This window comes from Pan paniscus, chromosome 1, assembly GCF_029289425.2.
Source record: "Pan paniscus chromosome 1, NHGRI_mPanPan1-v2.0_pri, whole genome shotgun sequence".
Lineage (NCBI taxonomy): Eukaryota > Metazoa > Chordata > Mammalia > Primates > Hominidae > Pan > Pan paniscus.
The window spans coordinates 3,258,115-3,277,999 of NC_073249.2; the positions used below are offsets into that span (position 1 = coordinate 3,258,115).

Sequence of the window (19,885 nt, forward strand, 5' to 3'; positions counted from 1 at the left end):
GTGCAGTAGGGACCTGTCTGATCGTCACCTGGTCATGTTTATGAAGCTCCGTCAGACCTTTGTCTGGAAGACTCTGTTAACAGTACTGCATGCTTGGTTTATGAGAGGGTTACAAGAGAATGGAGGTGGAGGCAGGGTGCCAAACATGGCCAGTACTTTTATCTTTGACATTACAAAGAGGTCCTCTGGCTGAGAGCCAGCCTGGAGTTTACTGGAATCGAAAATGCAGACATGTGCTTTCTGTTGGCGTGCCAGGAAGCGGCTCGCCGTGCCGTCAGCCAGCACTTCACTTCCATGGCTGCAGAGCTGCTTGCAGGAGCGTCTGAGTCCTGGTGATTTTGTGTAGTCTGTCTCACGGATACGAGGTGGGGCACAAAAGAGCTGTACCATGGAATCTGGTCACCCCTCTCTCCTCCCAAACTTTAAAAAGTAGTGTTCTCCTCACCAGGCCTTTAGGCCAAGTGACTGCCCTCTGGGGTGACCCACCCTCCAGCTTCAAGGGACAGATCTCTGTATGGATTGATTCACAGACTACAGACTTTTCTTTTTTTGTTTTAGAATAATGGGAGGAACACTGGCTTTTTTTCCAGTGAGATACAAAATACAATTCTAGGATTTTTTTTTTTTAAAGGCTGAGAGATTAAAGTAATTTCTTTCCCTCGAACAGCGACATGTTTCTTTTGAACTTTTGGCTTGTGTGACACATGGTCTGAGGATTTCAGTGCCGCCCTACGAAGTGTTTGTAAAACGGGATAATTTCTGCAGCCCAACTCTGAAGACTTAGGGGACGCTATGGAACCCTCCATTAACTGATGTTAAGAGAGAGGTTCTAATGTCAAATTAAATCATTTCTTTAGCTGACCTGTAAGATTGCCTCCTAAAAAGCTATGTCTAGACTTGTGTCTCAGGGACTTGTTATGTGAAGCTGTCATTGTGGACCCCAGCTAAACTATTCCTTTAATTCAGAACCACAGATTAGATAATCCAATGTGCTCGCTTTAGCAGATAAGCAAATACCATGTTTACCCAAGCTTGGAATATTGCCTGTTATAATCATTATACATACAAATGTCAGAGGGAATGTGTGAATTAAATAACCATTGTCAAATTCTTGGTTTGGCAGAAGGTAGTACCATGTTGAGTGTGGTCTTCAGTCCTGTAGACTCTCTGTGCTATGGCTGGGGTTGTTTATACTTGAGAAAACTCAGTTTAAAAGAGAATGAAGGAGGGACAAATCAGAACAAAGGCATTTACAATTTGTTGCACAGTCACAAACCCCAGCAACCTTCCTATCAGAATTTCAGGTCTCTTTTCATGGACAACATATACTTTACACATAGGCGACTAATGGAGTGGAAGGATTCGTTTCCATCTCAGTGGTAACCCTAATGAAGTTCGCACCTGGGCAAGCGGAGCCAGGAGGCACTGTTAGACTCTAGGCCTCACAGCTGGCCAGTGGCAGAGCTGGTACCAGGGCCCGGCCTCCTTAGTTCCACTTCCATAGTGCTGCCTGTCACACAGTCTTACATGCCAACAGCACAGAACCCAAATCAAGCTATCATTCATCCTATGTCTGAATGTCTCTGGAGTGGCCACATCTAGGTTATCCTATAACCTTTGCCTTCGGGACCCTGCCCTTTAAACCTCACTTGAATCTGTTCTGCGGCAGCTTAAAGCATTTTTATCTCTGTTGGCAGAGGAGAATGAGAGCATCTGTCCTCAAAGAAGAAAATATAAAAGATGGAGATGTGGCCGATTAAAGGAGATGAGGGCTGCAGCTTTGGTCTTCATTAAGACAAAACTCACCCTGAACTTTGGAGGTGTACTTTATCTTAATGGCTATTGTCAGGAGAACAATTTTCCTGTAAAATCTTTGCATTTTTCCCAGAATCTCAAACCTCCCACCTGGTAGCGTTTACACAACAGTATTGGCAGGACTTGGGTAGGAGTTGTGAGTATGGGCTTACAGCAGCCTAAGCCATCCATTTGGTAGTCTCTCTACAGATGTGAAAAGAATTTGTCTGAATGTGCATTTGCAAGTGGAGCTCATAGCCCTCTGTGTCATCTAATCCCCATTATGTGTTATTACATCAGGAACATACCTTTCCAGTATGGGGGGAGGGTGCAAGCAAGTGTCTCCTTCCTAAATGTATTCATGTGTGTTTAACTGCCCTTGTATATCAGCCCATCATGCTAGTTTTCTACAAAATGCTTTTCTACAGAAGGCTCATTTTTAGCAAGCACCACTGACAAGAGGTAGGCTCTCAAACTGCCCTCAACGTGTAGATGCTGTTTTTATTCTCTCCAGGTTGACTTGATTTTATATAAGCAAATAAGCTTATTTCTCTGAGAAGCAGTTTTATTCACTGGGATGGGAACACCCCCACACAGAGGGAGGGGAGGTGTTGAGGCTGTAGCCGGAAAAGGCCTTTGGTGGTTCTAGAAGTTCTGACTTCATACCTTCAAGGCTGTGCTCCGTTTCCCAGAAGCTACGAAGGGAATATCCCCTTCCTTCTGGCAATTCTGTGTAGCTGGAGATTGAACCTTGAAATTGCAGTTGGTTTGAATGTGTGGTTTGTGGAAATTTGTAGTTGCAGGAGAGCCCTGTTTCTGCCTGAGATCTAAAGCTAAATGGGCATTTGGCAAATGGTGGCAGCGACGGTGGGAATGTAAAGTGAAATGGAACAGAGCTGCCAGTGGCTTCAGCTGTTTGATGACTTTTTCTCCTCACCACGAGCATTTTTGTTTGGATTGGGCTCACAGCCCCTGGTTGCCCAAGTGCTCCTCAGTTGGATCCAAGGGAGTGACGGGGCTGCCTGACGGGAGAAGGCTCTCTCATCTGAGAGAGGACATCCATCCTGGGGTCGGCCAGCTCAGGAGATGGGTGAAGCAGCAGGAGGCGGGAACTTTGGGCTCTTGCGAGGATGCAAGCAGCTGCTTGGACTCAGAATTCAGAGCCCTGCTACATCCTGCTTGTGGACATCTGTTAAAGGCACTGAGATCCCACAATTTCATGAAATAGATGAAAAAATAACCTTTTAAAGCCAATGTTACTTCATCTGTGGGCTGATGACAGCATCTGGAGGACATGCTTTTCATCTGCATCACAGTTACGCTCATTGCCGCCAGGCAGTAGAGCAAGCATCATGAAAGCCAGGGGGAAGTGCACAGGGATTGTGCCTGTGGATGTCAGAGGCTGTTTGGTGTGGTTTGTGGTGGATCAGAGAAGTTTGCTTGGATGACTACGTTGAGGAAGAGCCTTCCCGGCAAAGGGAATGGGATGTGCAGAGATGTGGGGTCACAGCATAGTTGGTTGTTGATTACATTGTAATGTGCTCCCTCCTCCACCATTTTTTTCTTTCCCACCAAACAAAGCTGACTCTAGTCAGCCTCCTGTTGGTCCCCGCCCTGTAGGGTGGGGATTGAAAACTCGGGCCACTGTGACATTTAGGACGTAAGTAACTCTAGAGGGTGCAGAGGAAAAGATGAGAAGGTGCATCTCCTTAGAGAATCGTTACCACTGAAGAAATTGGGCCTCTGGAAGGTTGAAGGACTTGCCAAGACTACACAGCTCGGCAGCAGGGATATGCAGCAGGGATTCAGTTCCACATCTTATGGCTCCAAGCCCGGCATTCTTTTTCACTAATTTCTGTTAATCGTTGTGTACATTTGCTGATTAATTGCTAATTAGAACATACTACAATTTGATTGTGCTTCAACCTGAGAACATTCCTTCCTTTTCCTTATTCCCCAGCCCATAATGTCCACTGACTGGTCTGTAGTTGATATAACAGTGAATGCTCTATTTTTAGCCACTATTTTTCCGCTTTATGAAAGAGCCACTTTTCCCCTCAAGTTACATCTGAACTGCTTTCAGTTGTTTTTGTCAAAGGAGGTGGAAATTGTCTCCTTTTAATCATAAAGGTTTTGAATGATGTTGTATATTAATCTAGTCCCAGTATATTGCCTCAACCAGACTACCTCAGTCAAAGACACTGCAAATTACCTCAGAATCTTGAATTTCAAGACTTTCCAATCTCTCTCCTGAGTGCAGACACTGTATTTGAACCTCATTCTACTTTAAAAACTAAAACTAAAAACCTTTCTTCCGTTTAAGACATGAATTATTGAATTACTGGAAAAGTTTGTAAGTGTTCATTAATTTTTTATTTTTCTTCCTATACTCCATCTCTCTTCAATCTAATTAGAGTTTGCATGAGTACTGGATAACAGGAAGTACTGGGAAGCAGATTACCTTTCTCCTGTTCCTCTTCTTTTTAATGAGAACCATCTGAAATTGGCCCAGCATACGAGTTTCGACATCAAACGCTTGCAAGCTAAGTGAACACATCTGTTCAAGTGTTCGAGCTGCAAGGTGGGTCTGGGTGGATTCGTGTGATGTTTAACCTGACAGAGCCCGTGGTCACTTTCTCAAGTTTATACTCAGCTAGCCTGGCTGGACTCCAAACTTTCCCTATGGAAGAAACGTAGCTTTGTAATTCACAGTGACTACTGGTATCTGGCAGGTAAACTTCCCACTCTGAAACCCAAAGGAAGCGTTTGGCCAATTGAATGTAACCGTGTTGAGTGATACCCTTTTATGTGGCGGTGAGATGATCTCATATCATCTGGTACCTATTTTTACAGTTAAGGAAATGATCCTGGGGTATTGATTCAGCAGCTATGGATGAAGGAATGTAGGTGGCCTCACTGATTCATCCAGGGATAGATGGAGCGAGGGACCATTAGAATCTCAGGATGGTGTTTGAGGTAGAAGCCAGGAGAGGTAAGCGAGCCCACTCCCCAAATAACCCTTGACGCGATTGTCAGAAAGCGTGGGTCCGGAGCCGGTGTGGGGTTTCCTGTGCTGGGGGAGGGTGTCACACTTAGGCTCTAAATGATGACCAATGCCAGCTGTAGTATTTGACAAATACCCACAGCTGCGGTGGGAACGTATCTGATCTTAGTGTAGTAATATTAGAGTCAAGGTAGACGTGTGCTGTGAAAGGAACAACCTGTTGTCTTGGTTGGGATTCTCTTTGTTGTGGTGGAGTTAAGGTATTTTATTCTTGTAATACTGTCGCCCATGGGTTGTGGAAGATCACTTCTCATTCACTCTATCACCAAATATTTACCGAGTGATTTACCTTGCAGGCACTGGGAATACAGCTATGATGAGGTCACGGTCCCTCAGGGCGTTCTGAGGATACCTGGGGAGGCAATCCAGGAAACCATTAATGTCAGTTCAGGGCTAGGGGCTGTGCAGAGGGGCCTGGAGGGCCAGGCTAACCCAGAAGGCAGAACCAGAGAAGGTTTCCTGATAGAGTACAGCAGGGGCTGTGTCCCAAAAGGACAAACGGGAAGAAAGCCAAAGACTTAAATGGAGTGGTGAGCCGAGGAAACGGCAGAAAACATGCTGAGTCCTGACAGAAGCCACAGGACGGCGATTTTAGTTGGAAGAGTGGGTGCAGTGAAGTCAGAGATGGGCGTGGGTAGGATTTTGGGGTGGAGCTGTGAGGGGAAAGAATGGGGTGAGTGAACTGGGAGGGCGGTATTCAAGGGGCTTGTGCGGTCAGAGAGAGAATGGACAAATGAGACTCGTTCTTACCTGAGAACAACGGCACAGTTCTGTCTTTCATAAACTAGCTCTATGATTGTACTTTTAAAATAAAGACAGGCTTTTGAAGGACTTCTCTGGGGCTGTGCAAAAGAGCAGTCACCAGAGATGGAGCTAAATTGGTTCTGAACTGCTGAAATCACTAGAGTGGTTACATAGCAGCCATCCAGACTAGCTGCTCCTTCTGCAGGCGAGGAAGGTGAGGGCCAGGAAAAGGAAGACTTGCCCGGGGTCATGCAGTGGGTCAGGGCAGAGATGCCACCAGCGCTGGAACCAGCAGGTTCTTCATTCTCTCGATCATTTCCCAGGAAAGTCAGCTTTCTTAGGAATCCTTCTGCTTCTAGGCTGAATTCTTTTTAGCATTTGTAGAAAATTCAGCAATAGTATATTTGATGTTTAAATGAATGTAAAATGAATGTTTCCATCCCCTAAAAAAAAATTCCAGGACTCACCCATTCAAGCTCCTTTTATGTGGTAAAAGTAAAATTCAAAGAGATTTTTTTTTTCCTAAATAACTTTGTCCTGAATTATATCAAGTGTCTTTGTGTTTGCATATGAAATAATGGAAATAAGGATATAAGTTTACTAATTTTATACCTCAGGGACTGTGATAAAAAACAGTAATTTACTCTTCTATTTGCAAATTAGGAAAGTAGAAGATTAAAATTATGCTTCCCTAAGTAGTTTTTCTGTTTCTGTCCTGTTTATACACCTGTGCAACTGAATGTTTTCCTCCAGCCTGGTGTGGAGAGAGGGGACACGCGACAGACCCAGTGTAGACATAATTGTGAGTAGCAGCCACAGCGGGATGGGTAGGGTCAGGGGAAGTTGGAACCTGAGAGGCAGTTACCGTAGTGGAACACTCCAGGGAGGTGATAGCTATTAGTGAGTGTAGCTTTGTCTAGCTCCAATATAAAATGCTCTCGGAGGTATCGTTTCTAAATGTTTAGGAGCAGTTTCAAAGCTTGCTTGCTCTTCTGTTAAGCAAATAAAGGCTTAGGGTCAACCTAAAAGAACAGCTAATCAGGTTATGTTCACTGGTGGCAAATTTAGTTGTGACTGTAATTCCCATATGAAATTGTTCTGCCCTGGGCTGCGGTCTCACCCTCCTTGATAGAAGAATATGAGATCTGCTGTGGGTTCTATGTTGGAGGATTTTACTCTCCTCTTTCAATTGCTAGTACTAGATAGAGCTTAGGAAACAAGGGTGAAGATATTTTGAATTGATTAACTCAGATATGAGTTTCACCTTTTAAGCAAGTCCAGGAGAGAAATCAAATTGAAGCATGAAGGTAGTAGAAAGAGCATGGGCTTTGGAGCCAGACAGACCTGGGTTTGAATCCTACCTCGGCAATTAGGGGTAGAAGGACATTTGGACCAATTATGTAAGCTTCAGGACTATCTTGCACCTCATCTGTAAATAACAAGTATTGATGCCTTTCAAAGATGTTGTGAGGAGTAACTGAAATAAACACAAGAGACATCAAATCATTACCAAGTTAGTTCACTTCTTCCAGATCCATTCTATAGACATTCAGCAGAGCATTTGTTAAATATCGGACTGTGCTAGATATTTGGGAGAGGCAGGATCAAAGAAGAATAAGACCTATATTCAGCTCTAAAGAGCTTACAGTTAAGTGGGGAAGATATGACGTGCACACACTGCAGGCCACAAGCTCTGGCCATGCTGGCCTCATGTTCCTGGAACATTCAGGCACGCTTCTGCGTCCGCACTTGCCCTCCACTCTTCCTGGAACTGCTGTCTCCTACTCCTTCACCTCCTTTAAATGAGCTTTACTCAAATATCACTTTAGTGAGACCTTCCCCGATCATCCTGTTTAAAATGAACTCCCTGGTGCCAGTATTCCCCATCCCTCTTCCCTGTTTTTCCCCCAACAAAATGTGTGTGTGTGTGTGTGTGTGTGTGTGCGCGCGCGCGCGCGCACGCACATATCTTCTCTTGCCGTGTGTTCCACCTGCCTCTTCAGTATGAACACCATGATTATCTGATTTATTTACTGCTCTATCCCTACTGCCTAGAACAGTGCCTGGTTAGGTACTCAGTAAGTGTTAATGGAATAAATGAGTGATCTAACTAAGTAATTCCAGGTACAGAGAGGGCCAGGCACAAAGAGCCCCAGTGGCCAGAGGAGCAGAAGGTATGCTAGGGACTACATTTTCTATGGCTGCTGTAACAATTGATCATAAATATAGCATCTCAAAACAACTCAGATTTATTATTTTAGAGTTCTGTAGGCCAGAGCCTGACCCAAGTCTCAGAGGGCCAAAATCAAGGTGTGGGAAAGGCTGCCTTCCTTTCTGGAAACTCCGGGGGACTGATTCCTTGCCTTTGCCAGCTTCTGGTTAAGTTCTTCTCAGCACATCACCCTGGCCGCCTCTTTTGCCTCCCTCTTCTACTTCTAAGGACCCTTGTAATTATATTGGACCCACCTGGAAAGTCCGGGCTACTCTCAGCTATTTTAAGGTCAGCTGATTAGCAACCTTAATCCCATCTACAACTTAATTCCCCTTTGCAATGTGGCCTAACATATTCACAGGTTTGGAGAGCAGGATGTGGACATCTTTGGGGATCCATTATTCTGCTTACCATAGAGACTAACATTTTGCTTAGATCTAGGGTTTAAGCTGCCAGTTGTGAAATGTAAAACTGGAACATTCAATCAGGAATGACCATGATTGTCAAGATCTAATGGGTGAGCTTGATCTGGGAGGCAGTGGGAAGTTGCTGAAGGCTTTGGAGCAGGAGAGGGAGGTGATCTTTAGGAGATGAATACGGGCTTAGAGCAGGCATTCGAAGGGAGACTGTTGTTTACCTTCTTTTCTTTTCTTTTTTTGAGGCGGAGTCTCTCTCTGTTGTCCAGGCTGGAGTGCAGTGGCGTGGTCTTGGCTCACTGCAAACTCTGCCTCCCAGGTTCAAGCCATTCTCCTGCCTCAGCCTCCCAAGTATCTGGGATTACAGGCGCGTGCCACTAGACCCAGCTAGTTTTTATATTTTTAGTAGAGACGAGGTTTTGTCATGTTGGCCAGGCTGGTCTCGAACTCCTGACCTCAGGTGATCCACCTGTCTCGGCCTCCCAAAGTGGTGGGATTACAGGCATGAGCCGCCGCATCCAGCCTGTTGTTGACCTTCTTAAGGGCATTTTGTCTCCTCCCTCCTCCATGTACAGAAAGTTAGGGATGTATTTAGAATTAAAAAAAAAAAAAAGTGCACCTATGGTGTCTTTTTAAAATCCACTCTACTATATCACACAGATGCACAGCACATACACATAGAGGCCCACAAAGCCCAATTATGCAGACACAAGTGCTCCCATCTCCTCATACACATACCCACTGCCCCAGCCTCAGAAGGAGAGTCTCAGGATCTGTTTCCTGTGGTTCGTGGTGCTCTGCCCCTCCCTTTGCTTCTGCCCTGGCACACTTGAGTGATATTTCTTCTTCCCAAAAACACAGACTGACTCTGGCAGTGGTTCTCATGGGGTCGTTCTATAAACCTCCTTCAACGGGCACATGAGAGTCTCCAGGGGGATGTCTAGAGTATGAAAATGTCCCTCCTTCCTCACCCTTATGTCCCCTCCACACTGGCCCTGCTTTCATGTAACTTCCTAGGGTGGTTCTTGTCCCTGACACCCGTTGAAACTCTCATGGATAGTGAACACCTGGTTTTGAATAGTGTCTTCTAAGAGTGCTTACCCTTTGACTAGCCACCTGAAAGCAGCACCGTCCAACAGGACTTTCTGCAATGACATAGTGAACTGTTCTGTATCTGGGTTGTTCAGTGTGGTAGCCACAGCCGCATGCGGCTATTAGCTTCTTGGAATGTGGCTGCTGCAGCTGAGGAACTGAGTTTTTTATTGTTTGAATTAATTTAAATTGAAATAGCCACACCTGGCTGGTGGCTACCTATTAGTGCAGCTTTAAATAAGCAGGACTTGCTGAGCATGCTGAAAAGACCATAGCAGTATCTGTGGCAAACAGAGTAATATTTGACAAGAAGATAGCCTTTTGGAATCAAACAGACCTGGGGTGAAATTTTAGTTCCAGGCTAGTGATTGTCAGGTAAGTCACTTAATCTGAGTCTTAGTTTTTTCATGTATAAACTGGGTATGATCAGTGATATATTAGGGAGAAAGATGTTAGACACCCTCTGACCTGGGGGGAAGAATATTTCACCTCTGAATTGTTGCACATAATAAACATCAGACCTACTTTTCATTGGTTTTTATTATTATTTTTTAGTATTCTATAGACAGTGTGCCCTCTCATTGCCTGACCCAGGGTAGACTTCTTCCACTCCCTGCCTGTGTTACCCCATGGGATTTGATCTTACATACATAGAAGAGCTATGTGAAGATACTTACATACATAGAAGAGCTATGTGAAGATAAGACGATATCAGTAAATATCAGTAAATATCAATATCAGTAAATATCAGTAAAGCCTTCAGCATTGTGCACACATGTGGTTTTCAGTCATTCATTCAACAAGTGCTGAGTAAGTAACTACTATGTGCCAGGCACTGTGCTAGATGCCAGACGTACACTGGCCAACCGGAAGCAGAGGACCTGCTTACTGAATAGGAGGGCAGACATTTCATACATGGTAGCTCATAAGTTTTTTAAAATATCAGCATTATTGAGGTGTAATTCGCCTGTGATGAAATTTACCCAGTTAAAGTGTACAGTTCAGTGGTTTTCAGTCTCTTTACAGAGTTGTGCAACTAGCATGATGTCAATTTTAGAGCATTTTTATCACCCCAGAAGAAACTCCTACCCATTAGCAGTGACTCTCCAGTTCCCTCCAATCCTCTTAGCCCTAGGCAACCACAAATCGACTCTGTCTCTGTGGATTTGCCTCTTCTGGGCATGTCATATCCATGGAATCATACATGTGGTCTTTGTGATTGGCTTCTCGCTTAGCGTAACGTATTCAAGGCTCATCCATGTTGTAGCAGGTATCAGTACTTTATTGTGGAAAGGTTCATCCATGTTGTAGCATGTAGTACTTTATTGTGGAGTCATATTCCATTGTCTGGATATTTTATTGATAGACATGTGAGTTGTTTCCATTTTTTAGCTATTATGAGCAATGCTGCTGTGAATATTTGTGAACAAGTTTTTGTTGAACATACATGTTCATTTATCTTGGGTAGATACCTAGGAGTAGGACTGTTAATATGGTAACTCTAATTGGTAACATGAAAACTCTACGTTTAACCCTTTGAGGAACTTCCAGAGTGTTTTCCAAAGCTACCATTTTGCATTCTCATGTGCAGTGTATGAGGGTTTCCGTTTCTCTGCATCTTCACTAACCTTTGCTGTTATCCTGTCTTCTTGATTATAGCCATGGTAGTGGGTATCAAGTAACATCTCACTGTGGTTTTGCTTTATATATTTCCCTGATGATAAATGATGCCAAGCATCTTTTCAGGGGCTTGCAGGCCATTTGTACATCTGGGAGAAAGGTCTATTCACGTCCTTTGCCTATTACTAATTAGATTATTTGTCTTCCTTTTCTGGCCTGAGCAGGATGCTGATATGCTAACTGGTGATGAGCAAGTATGGAAGGAAGTTCAAGAATCCCTGAAAAAAATTGAAGAACTGAAGGCACACTGGAGTATCCTTTCGCCTATGGATTGAGGTGGACTGTTGGGATTGTTTCCTTGTTTTCTTGAAGCCCTGTGGTAATGAGGCCAGAGGTGTGGTTTGACCTCTCCATGAGCCAGTGGTTTTCATTCTGTTCCATGGTCACAGGCCGCACCTCCGACCCCGGCCAGCAGTTTGAGTAATGACAAGGAAGATCGTGGCAAAATCAGCGTGAATAATAACTCACTACCTTTAGGTAATAATCAAAACTCATGGCCTAGTAGTAGTAGGAAAGTAAGAATTAGTCTCTTTATATGTAAAAGGTAACAAATTCCTCAATTTTCTTCTCCCATAACCACTAACATCTCTAGGAAAGAATAGCTTAGAATCCTTATCATTCAGTGCCATTGATTGTCAGACCCAGAAGCTTCATATTAAACCAGCCATGACTACAATGGCAGTGGGGATTGCTGCACGACACATTTTCTCAGCATGAATAGTAATGACCACAGGTGGACCAAAGTTCAGAGTAAGGAGAGACCACGTAGGATGAAGGTCATCTGGGAAGGCTCCACTAATGTTTTACTGTGCAAGATAGCCTGAGTCAGGGGCAGGATTTGGATAGGCTGAGGCTGAGAAGGAGGCTGCTCCTGGTAGAGGAGTTCACTGGAGTGAAGCTGTGATGAAGGGAAACAGCAGGCAAGAAGGAAGAGATCAAGGTGGATGAAAAGACTGCAAAAGGTCATTCAGAGGCTCTGGGGTAAATTTATATCCCAGGTACTAAGAACGTCGCAGATGAGGTTTCCAATTTGCTGATGATGCTATTTAAAGAGTTGTAAAGAGCCAGAGAAGGAGGTAGAGGGAGGTTTCCAGTTTTAAAGGTGAAGGACGTAATTTTGAATCGATATCCCGCTGAGTTTATTAGCAGTCTTGGTAAAGAATCTAGGATTGGTTACTAAGGAATGGAAAAGAAAGCTGTGATCATCACGGTGCTGCCTGGTTTCTCCAAGAGCGAATGAATCCACAGAGTCACAGCTTTCTTTGGTAAAGTTTGTATCGAGACTTCAGAAAGGGATTTGACGAAAAGTAATCAAGAAACTTACGTTAGATGTTAGCAAAGCTAACTGAATAGCTACACTGAAAAAATGATGTTACATGATTCAGCGTCATTCTGGAGTGTTGTTTTTCCATCTCGGGCCTCTTTAATGCATAATTCCATACCTCGAATGAAGATACAGAGGACAGGTTTATCAAATCTCCAAAGTGACGTAGATGGGGAGGATAATAGAGGTGGGATGATAGAATCAGTATCTCGAAAGAAAAAAAAGAGTTCAGAAGATCCCTAAATGTTTAAATGGTATCCAAGTTTTAAAGACATGAAATATAACAAGAACATATATAAAATTTCTATTTGGATCAAAAAGTTCAAATATGTAAATATGCATAAGAACATGTGAAAAAAATTTAGGGCTTTAGTAAATAGCAAAATTTAACAACATTTAAGAGTATAATATAATCTTACTACTGTGATCTTGGGCTGCATTAATATTGATTATAAAATGATAGAGATGATAGTACCAGTCTGATTATTTCTAGAATTTTCTATTCAGTTTGAGGTGGGAAGTACTAAAAAGGATATAGAAAAACAAACTAGTTTTGAGGGGTGGAACTGAAATTAAGGAGGGATTTGAAACGCTGTCTATGATGAGATGGAAGATACTAGGAAAACAGTCAACTCTGGAAGCAGGAGGTCCCTGCTCATGGGCTCAAAGAGCCTTTATGTGCAGAGGAGTAGACCTGTTCTGTGTGGTCCCTGGCAGCGATATTGGGGCCCATGGATAACCCAGCCAGAGTTCAGTTTCAACTGGACAAGGTTTTACTGAAAACGGACTGTGTGCTGGGTACCTTGCTGGTCATCATTCACCTGATGGTTCAGACAGAAGTTAGAAGACACAGCCCTGCACTCACTACTCTCCTATATTGTGGGGTAGTAAAATGTCCATTAATACATATTTTGGTAAAGATACAGACTTATGGCGGCATCAAAGACACAATAGTCAACTTTGGGAAGTTGAAAGATTTCACAGAGGAGGTGACCAGTGAGCTGCGTCTGGGAGGATTAGTGGGAGTTCACCAGACCAACCAAGAGAAGAGGCATCCAACACAAGGAATGACCTGTGCAGATGCACAGAACATGCATTGCTGCTGAGAAGCTGCCGGCTGTGCAATATGAGAGGAGGGGAAGGTGGCAAGGCCTTAACTGCCATGCACAGGTTAGACTTCATAGGTGAGAGGAGGCCATGGGATGATTTTTTAAGCAGTAGAGTAATATGATTAAGTGAATAAAAGCTCTGTGGTCTGACAGTCATTGAATCTCAGTAAGTTGAGTAATTCCCAAGTGAATTTACTTTGCTTCCCTTTCTCTTCCCCTGATCCTCTTATGGTCATTTAAAAGTATTCAGGAAAAAAAGATATCCGTTCTGTCCACTAGGAATCTGTTCTCTTTGGGTGCACTCTCCAGCCCTGCTAGGTCTAGAGCTCAGCTCCGTACTGGAACAGAGTGAATTGTAGTAAACACCACACAGATGCCAGGGACTAAATCTTTGAGCAAATACATGTCAGTAGTAGCTTGGGGGGAAAATCCTCTTAGTTAAAATTATTCCATTTTTTTGCTCACTGGGGTGTTTTGCAGGAAAGGTTTTGCCTTGTTTGGCAAGAGACAGTTGCCAGCATTGTGAAGGGAAATTGGCACGTAGTCCCTTCCAGCTTGCTGGGGGATAAAATAGATGCATTCCTGTGAGTAGCTGCAGAACATCACATCTGGCTTTTACTTCTAAGCCTGTCACCTCGAACCTCTTTAGAATAAGTGGGAACATACATAAATGAACAGGCAAATAATAGTGGAGGTCAAACAGCACAATGTTAAAATAAGGTACAAGTCTTGCCACAGAAATGTCTAGCAATGTGTAAGAGACAGTCATTCCTCCTGACAGTTCGTCAAATATCTAATCCTGGAATGAAAAGCCACGGAGGTTAGCCCAGCAATCTGTTTCAAAATCAGTGCGTTGCCTAAGATACTGCTTCCCCCAACCTCTAGGGGATACATTCAGCAAACTTTGAACATACATGTCAGATGAATGCAAGAGCAAATCATGCACTCGCTTTTCTTCAGGAAATGAACCTTTTCTGGGATCAGGGTCAATTCCTCCAAGACGGGACTCATCCTAACATTGTACTGGGTGTGATGGAACAGGCTCTCAGCTGTGCATTGGGGTGCTTTAAATTCTCGTCAAGGAACTCATCTTTTGGAGTAAGATACTGTGTCTCCGGGAGGCCTTTGCTGGAAAGAAAATACATTTGCTGTGAAAGTTCATAAAGGTATTTGTCTCCACTCTCAGGAGTGGCTTGATTGGTTTATTAGAAGTATTTGCTAATGTTTCAGAAAGCCGTGTTCTGAGAAGGGTATGGACACTCGAAGAGGAAGGTTTTGCTGGACAGAGAGGGAGAGGGGAGCATAAACAGTGGGCTGTCTGTTCAGGGCTGGGCGTGCTCTGTTAGGACCTCAGTGAAGAGGGTTTTGAATTGGGGGCAGCGGATGGCACAGAGAGCATGGATTGTAAAGAGACCAGGTCACGTGGCAGTGGGAGGGGTGTGGGGGCACGAAGGGAAGTTCAGTCAAACTCAGTCCACTGAACCACTTTCTTTAAGCCCAGTCAGGCTCAGAGGTCATGTCACAGAGGGAAGGTGGAAGGCACTAATGCTTGTGTAGCATGTGCTTTGTGCATGCCACGAAATGTTCCCCACTGTGTCTCTGACACCTGGAACTCTACCTGGCTCATGAGAGGACACATCATGAACAGTGTCATTTTACATACAATATATTACTCATTCTTACGTTGACATGAGTCATTTTTATTTCTGGCCTATCATTAAGCACTTTGACTTCCTCAGAACCTCAACTCTGATAAATGACAGGACTAGATTAGAGCTGAATCTAGCTTTACTACAGTCAAGGCTAGGCTGCCATTTCTGATCTTCAAACCTTTTCACCCTACTGGAATGACAACATACGAAGCAGATGAATTTGGAGCTCCACTGGGTGAAGGTGAGACAGGAGTGAGGGAAGGACCAGTCCCAGTCCCGCACCCTCCTTGGTCTCCAGCTCGCCTAACACAGCGCACAGTGAAGAAACTGCGAGGTCCCAGGTTCCTGCACTCTGGCCTTTGCTGTGTTTCCCAGAGAATTCACTGGGGAGGGATTAAAATTACGCTCCATAAACCATGTGCTCAGTCCTCTGACTGCCTCTGTAATACAGGGAATATCAGTTTTAAAAAGTGGCGTCACTCCAAGGCTACGTGAGATGAAGTTATTGACTCATGGTTAATCAGAAAGTCAGTGCTACTGAGAAGTGGATATTGAGTCTTCTCCCCATCCTTTTTAAAGCATCGTTTCCCTTGCCAGCAATTTATGTGCATAAGCCATGTTCCTAATATTGTCTCTTATTTTGGGGGTTTAAAATAACATATTTTAATGTATTTGGTTAAGTACAGGCTTGGGTCACTGTTGCTTTATAATCGAAAAAAATGAGATCCAGTGGAAATCTATGTCTTCAAATTGCTCCACCTAGTGTGTGCCTGTGGGTTGTGTGAGTTTTTGGGTTCATGTATGCCCAAAACTCAGATAACACAGAAGCAAACATGAGCTCTTCCTTTTGAAAAAGGAATCTCTCTAAAGCATCTTTAATTTCAAACAGTTTTTAAACAGAAGCTAACAGAGTAAATAATTTAAAATCGAATTAATCTTTAGTCCAGTTTAATAAAGGACTGCATTTATTTCTGACTAGATTTAAAGAGAACACATCCAGGAGTATGAAGAAAGAACAGGTCTTTGGAAGTTTTAAAACTCCAAAGCACAGGCCTGGTTACGAGATGGTTTGTTGATGTAAACAGAATTTACTTCACTGAGATGCCTCTTCTGTGCTTTTGCTTCTCAAGTGTGTTTTCAGGCAGCTCATCTGTGAAAAATAATGGGTGCTTCCCTCGCTCCTGTGCTTGGGAGCTCTTCAGCCTTTTAGAGAATCTAATTTTGTTTGTTTTTTTCTTGATGAAGACAATGAATCCTTAACTAAGGTTAATAACAGAGTGGGAGCAGGTTCTGGCCATGTGCCAGGCGATCATAAGCAGCAATTCTGAACGGCTTCCCGATATCAACATCTACCAGCTGAAGGTGCTCGACTGCGCCATGGATGCCTGCATCAACCTCGGCCTGTTGGAGGAAGCCTTGTTCTATGCTACTCGGACCATGGAGCCATACAGGCAAGTCCCAGGGAGAGGGCTGACATAAGGGCTAGGACATCTTCACATTGGGCAAAGGATCCATGTTGTGAAGTCATTCTGATTACTACTTTGCATGGAGCATTTCCAGCTGCTTCTCAACCATTGTTTAAAACCAAGTCTTATTTTATTCACTCCTCTTGTTCATTCACTTATGCATTCATTCATCATTTGTAAAGTTCCTTCCATGTGTCAGACACCGTGGGTGTACAGAAACTAATTAGATGCTGTCTCTATCTGGAGCAGATGATTACAATACGATGTGGTGCTTGCAATGACAAACGCGGGCTCAGGGTGGTGGGGGAGCTGTAGAGGAACGCAGGCTCAGACCTAGCTTGAGAGGCTGTGTCATGAGCCTCTGCTGGTCCAGGTGAGGATGGCCATATGGGGCCCTTGGTCTGGCTGACAGTAAGAATGGTCCTTTATCTCTCTCAGGATTTACGCTTTCAGTTGAATCATTTGCCTTCATAATCACCTTGTGAGCCAGGGAGGACAGCAGGGAGACGGCCCTGCCTCAGCTTCTCCTTGAGTCAGGTGAAGGAACTGTAGGTAATTGCTTCTTGACTGATCTCAGCTCCTCGAGACCAGTAGGTGTTTTGCCCTGAGATGTTTTTATAACTCAGAGAAGCGTTGAAGGGGGTAGTGTTGAACTGCTGAGAGTTAGGCGCTGGTGGATGCTGCACCCTGATTTGCAGTCGGCTGAGAACATAATTCTAGAAGGTGAGACTGAGAGCAGCCCAAGGGGAAGGGCACGGAGACATGCGGACCATAATCTGAGGTTGGAATGGCTCAGTCTCTAGCACAGAACAAGGTTGCTGATGGGAAGGTACCTCGAAAGCACCTGTGACCAGGAGCGATGGCAGAGGGAGGAGGTCCCTGGAGAACAGGGGCTCCAACCTGGGCAGATCTTTAATTTCCCAGCTTTGCAGACTGTGCAAATACCATGTCAGCCCAAAGGGGCGAAGCAGAGGGAGACTCCAGGACCAGACCTATGCAGCGTAGGACAACAGGCAGGGAATGGCTGTAAGCGAAGAGGAGCAGGTGGAAACGTGAGAGTCCAGGGTACTTCCTGTTCCCGCTAGAGGAAGACTCTCAGGAGACATCTGGGAGAGGAAGTTCCCAGGGTCAACATAAGAACAGAAGTGAGTCCAGGGTCTAGGATATTTGTTCGGACAAAGGTAGTAAACCAGAAATGAGGCGTTTGGTCAGGAAGCCAGGCGTGAGCCAGGAGCTTGGTGCAGTCCACAAGGACCCCGAAGACGGCAGAGGCTCCACCAGCCAGGCAGATGGCAGAGGTCCCTGGCCAGCCAGTGCCACCAGCCTGACCCTGAGCATGCTTTCGGGACTTCTGTAGGTGGTTTCCTCCACTGCCTGTGGGTGAACAGCTTTGGAATCCAGACTGTGAGTCAGCTTTAATCAAACGTATAAGGGATTGGCTTGAGGGCTGAGACTGTAGACTTTCCCATGAGCAGTGAAATGCCTGCTCAGAGTGATCGATCTTGTGGGTTCTCGGAAAATACGAATCTCATTCAAAGAGATAAGGCTTCCTCTCTGAGCCTCAGTGTTGCAAAAAGAGGCAGGTCAGATGGTTGGCGTTACCTCTCTGAACTCCAGAGCTTGCTCTGAGGAAGCCAAACAGCCTCTGGGTGAGTGGGTAGACTCCATCCAAAAGACGCAGACTGAAAAATACCCTTCTTTCTCCAGGCCCCCGACAGCAGCCGCTGGCTCCTCACTCTTGGCTAGCGCTGCACTGATTCTTCTGCCTCATCCTCCCTTTCGACACTCAGGCTGCCCTGCTCGGGCCACTCTTAAGCACAGAAACTTTACATGGGTCCACCACATCCATAAAGAAGACCACACACCTACACGGGTGTCTGTTCTGCACGTATTTTGCAACCTTCTCTTCCCCACATCTACCAGGGCCTCTTTGAGGCACTAACTTACACCTTAAGTAGCTGGCAGTTTGACTGACTTTAAACAAAGAGGCCTTTCTTGTAAGTGAGGCCAAGTCCTCCACCAGAATACAGTCCATTATGTTTGGGAAACGTTTGGTTATATTTACATGGTGTTTGGCAGGTCACAATCTCTTTAAGTGTGTGCTGTGTTCTTATGCTGGGTGACAAATTTCCAAGCCTCCCTTGGTTTCTCTTCCCTGGCGTGTGTTGAGTTGCTTTTTGGTGGTATTTCAAGAAATCCAATCTGCATTGATCCACTTCACATGAGTGAGGTACGAATCATTTGCTTTTAAAGCTGTAGTTGAGGAAAAGGCTATAAATAAACCAGAACCAACAAAGTTGAGAGAAATGGGCAGGTTAGATGTTGTCATACTTTGCCTTTTTCCCCTTTAGCTCAGGCAGAGGTAAAAATAAGGAATGTATGCAAATAGGTCAGGTACCCTGCAACCCTGTTAGCAATTTTGGAACAAAGGCAGGAATGGAGAAGTTGGCAGTGGTTTTCACCTCTCAAATGTGCATGAGGGAATTCACACTGAGTGCTCTCAGCCCCCCGCATCGGCTCCCTGCAGACGCAGGAGGTGGGCCTTTTGCTCACCTTTAGCCAAGGACACAGACAGTTAGCTAGGCATGAGTTACCAAGGGATGATTGCATTGCCATCTGCTGTAACAGTTTTACAATGTTAATATATTGTTTGCAACAACTAGATGGAGGTCAAGTCTTTCTTGATGATTTTGTCACTCCTGACCTTGGCTAAATTTTAATTGCTGACCTTAGAGGAGAAAGTGCTGCTATTCCATTTTAATCCAAATTATGGCCTTCAGCTCCCTTCTTGCTACTCTCATTTATTTTTACTCAATAGATTTTACTCAGCTTTTATGACGCAACTCAACATTGCATCCTTCATGTTTCATAAAACAAGTTAGAAATCACATACAACAAAATGTATAATATTTAGTATTAGCCCATAGTATGTCTTCTGATAGTATCGGCATATATATGTGACTAATATGCAAACTCATCTGTCCCTTAGCATTGTAAACAGTAAGTAGAATGAAAATAATTTTAAAATACTTCATAAATTTTATTTAAAAGTTTAACCTAGTCTAATGTTAATTCGCCAATTAGTAGTTCAGAACTTGGGATGCATTTTCCTATTAAAGATGGTTACAGATTATGGTGATGTCTCCAGACTAACCCATGAAAGTCTACTCAGCCTTTGATAGCACCACTGTATGGGCTATAAATTCCCCCCCAGCCCCTAAAAAAGGAGAGAAAAATACAAAATTGAGCACATTGTTTTAAAATTTTTGTGCGTCGAATACTAATTAAATTTGACTTTTCTTGCGGAACTAGAGAGCGATAAGGAGATACAG

At 44.2% G+C, this 19,885-nt stretch overlaps 1 protein-coding gene across 8 annotated transcripts in view; it reads left to right on the plus strand.

Moving 5' to 3' along the window:
• Positions 1 to 19,885, plus strand: part of SMYD3 (SET and MYND domain containing 3) — a 759,415-nt gene that overhangs the window by 634,023 nt on the left and 105,507 nt on the right. For all 8 annotated transcript variants that reach the window (XM_003807985.5, XM_008960083.3, XM_034950165.3 and 5 more), the window contains 2 exons: positions 11,167 to 11,254; positions 16,364 to 16,538. In XM_003807985.5, coding sequence (XP_003808033.1) covers positions 11,167 to 11,254; positions 16,364 to 16,538 — 263 coding nt within the window. The remainder of the gene's footprint in view (positions 1 to 11,166; positions 11,255 to 16,363; positions 16,539 to 19,885) is intronic.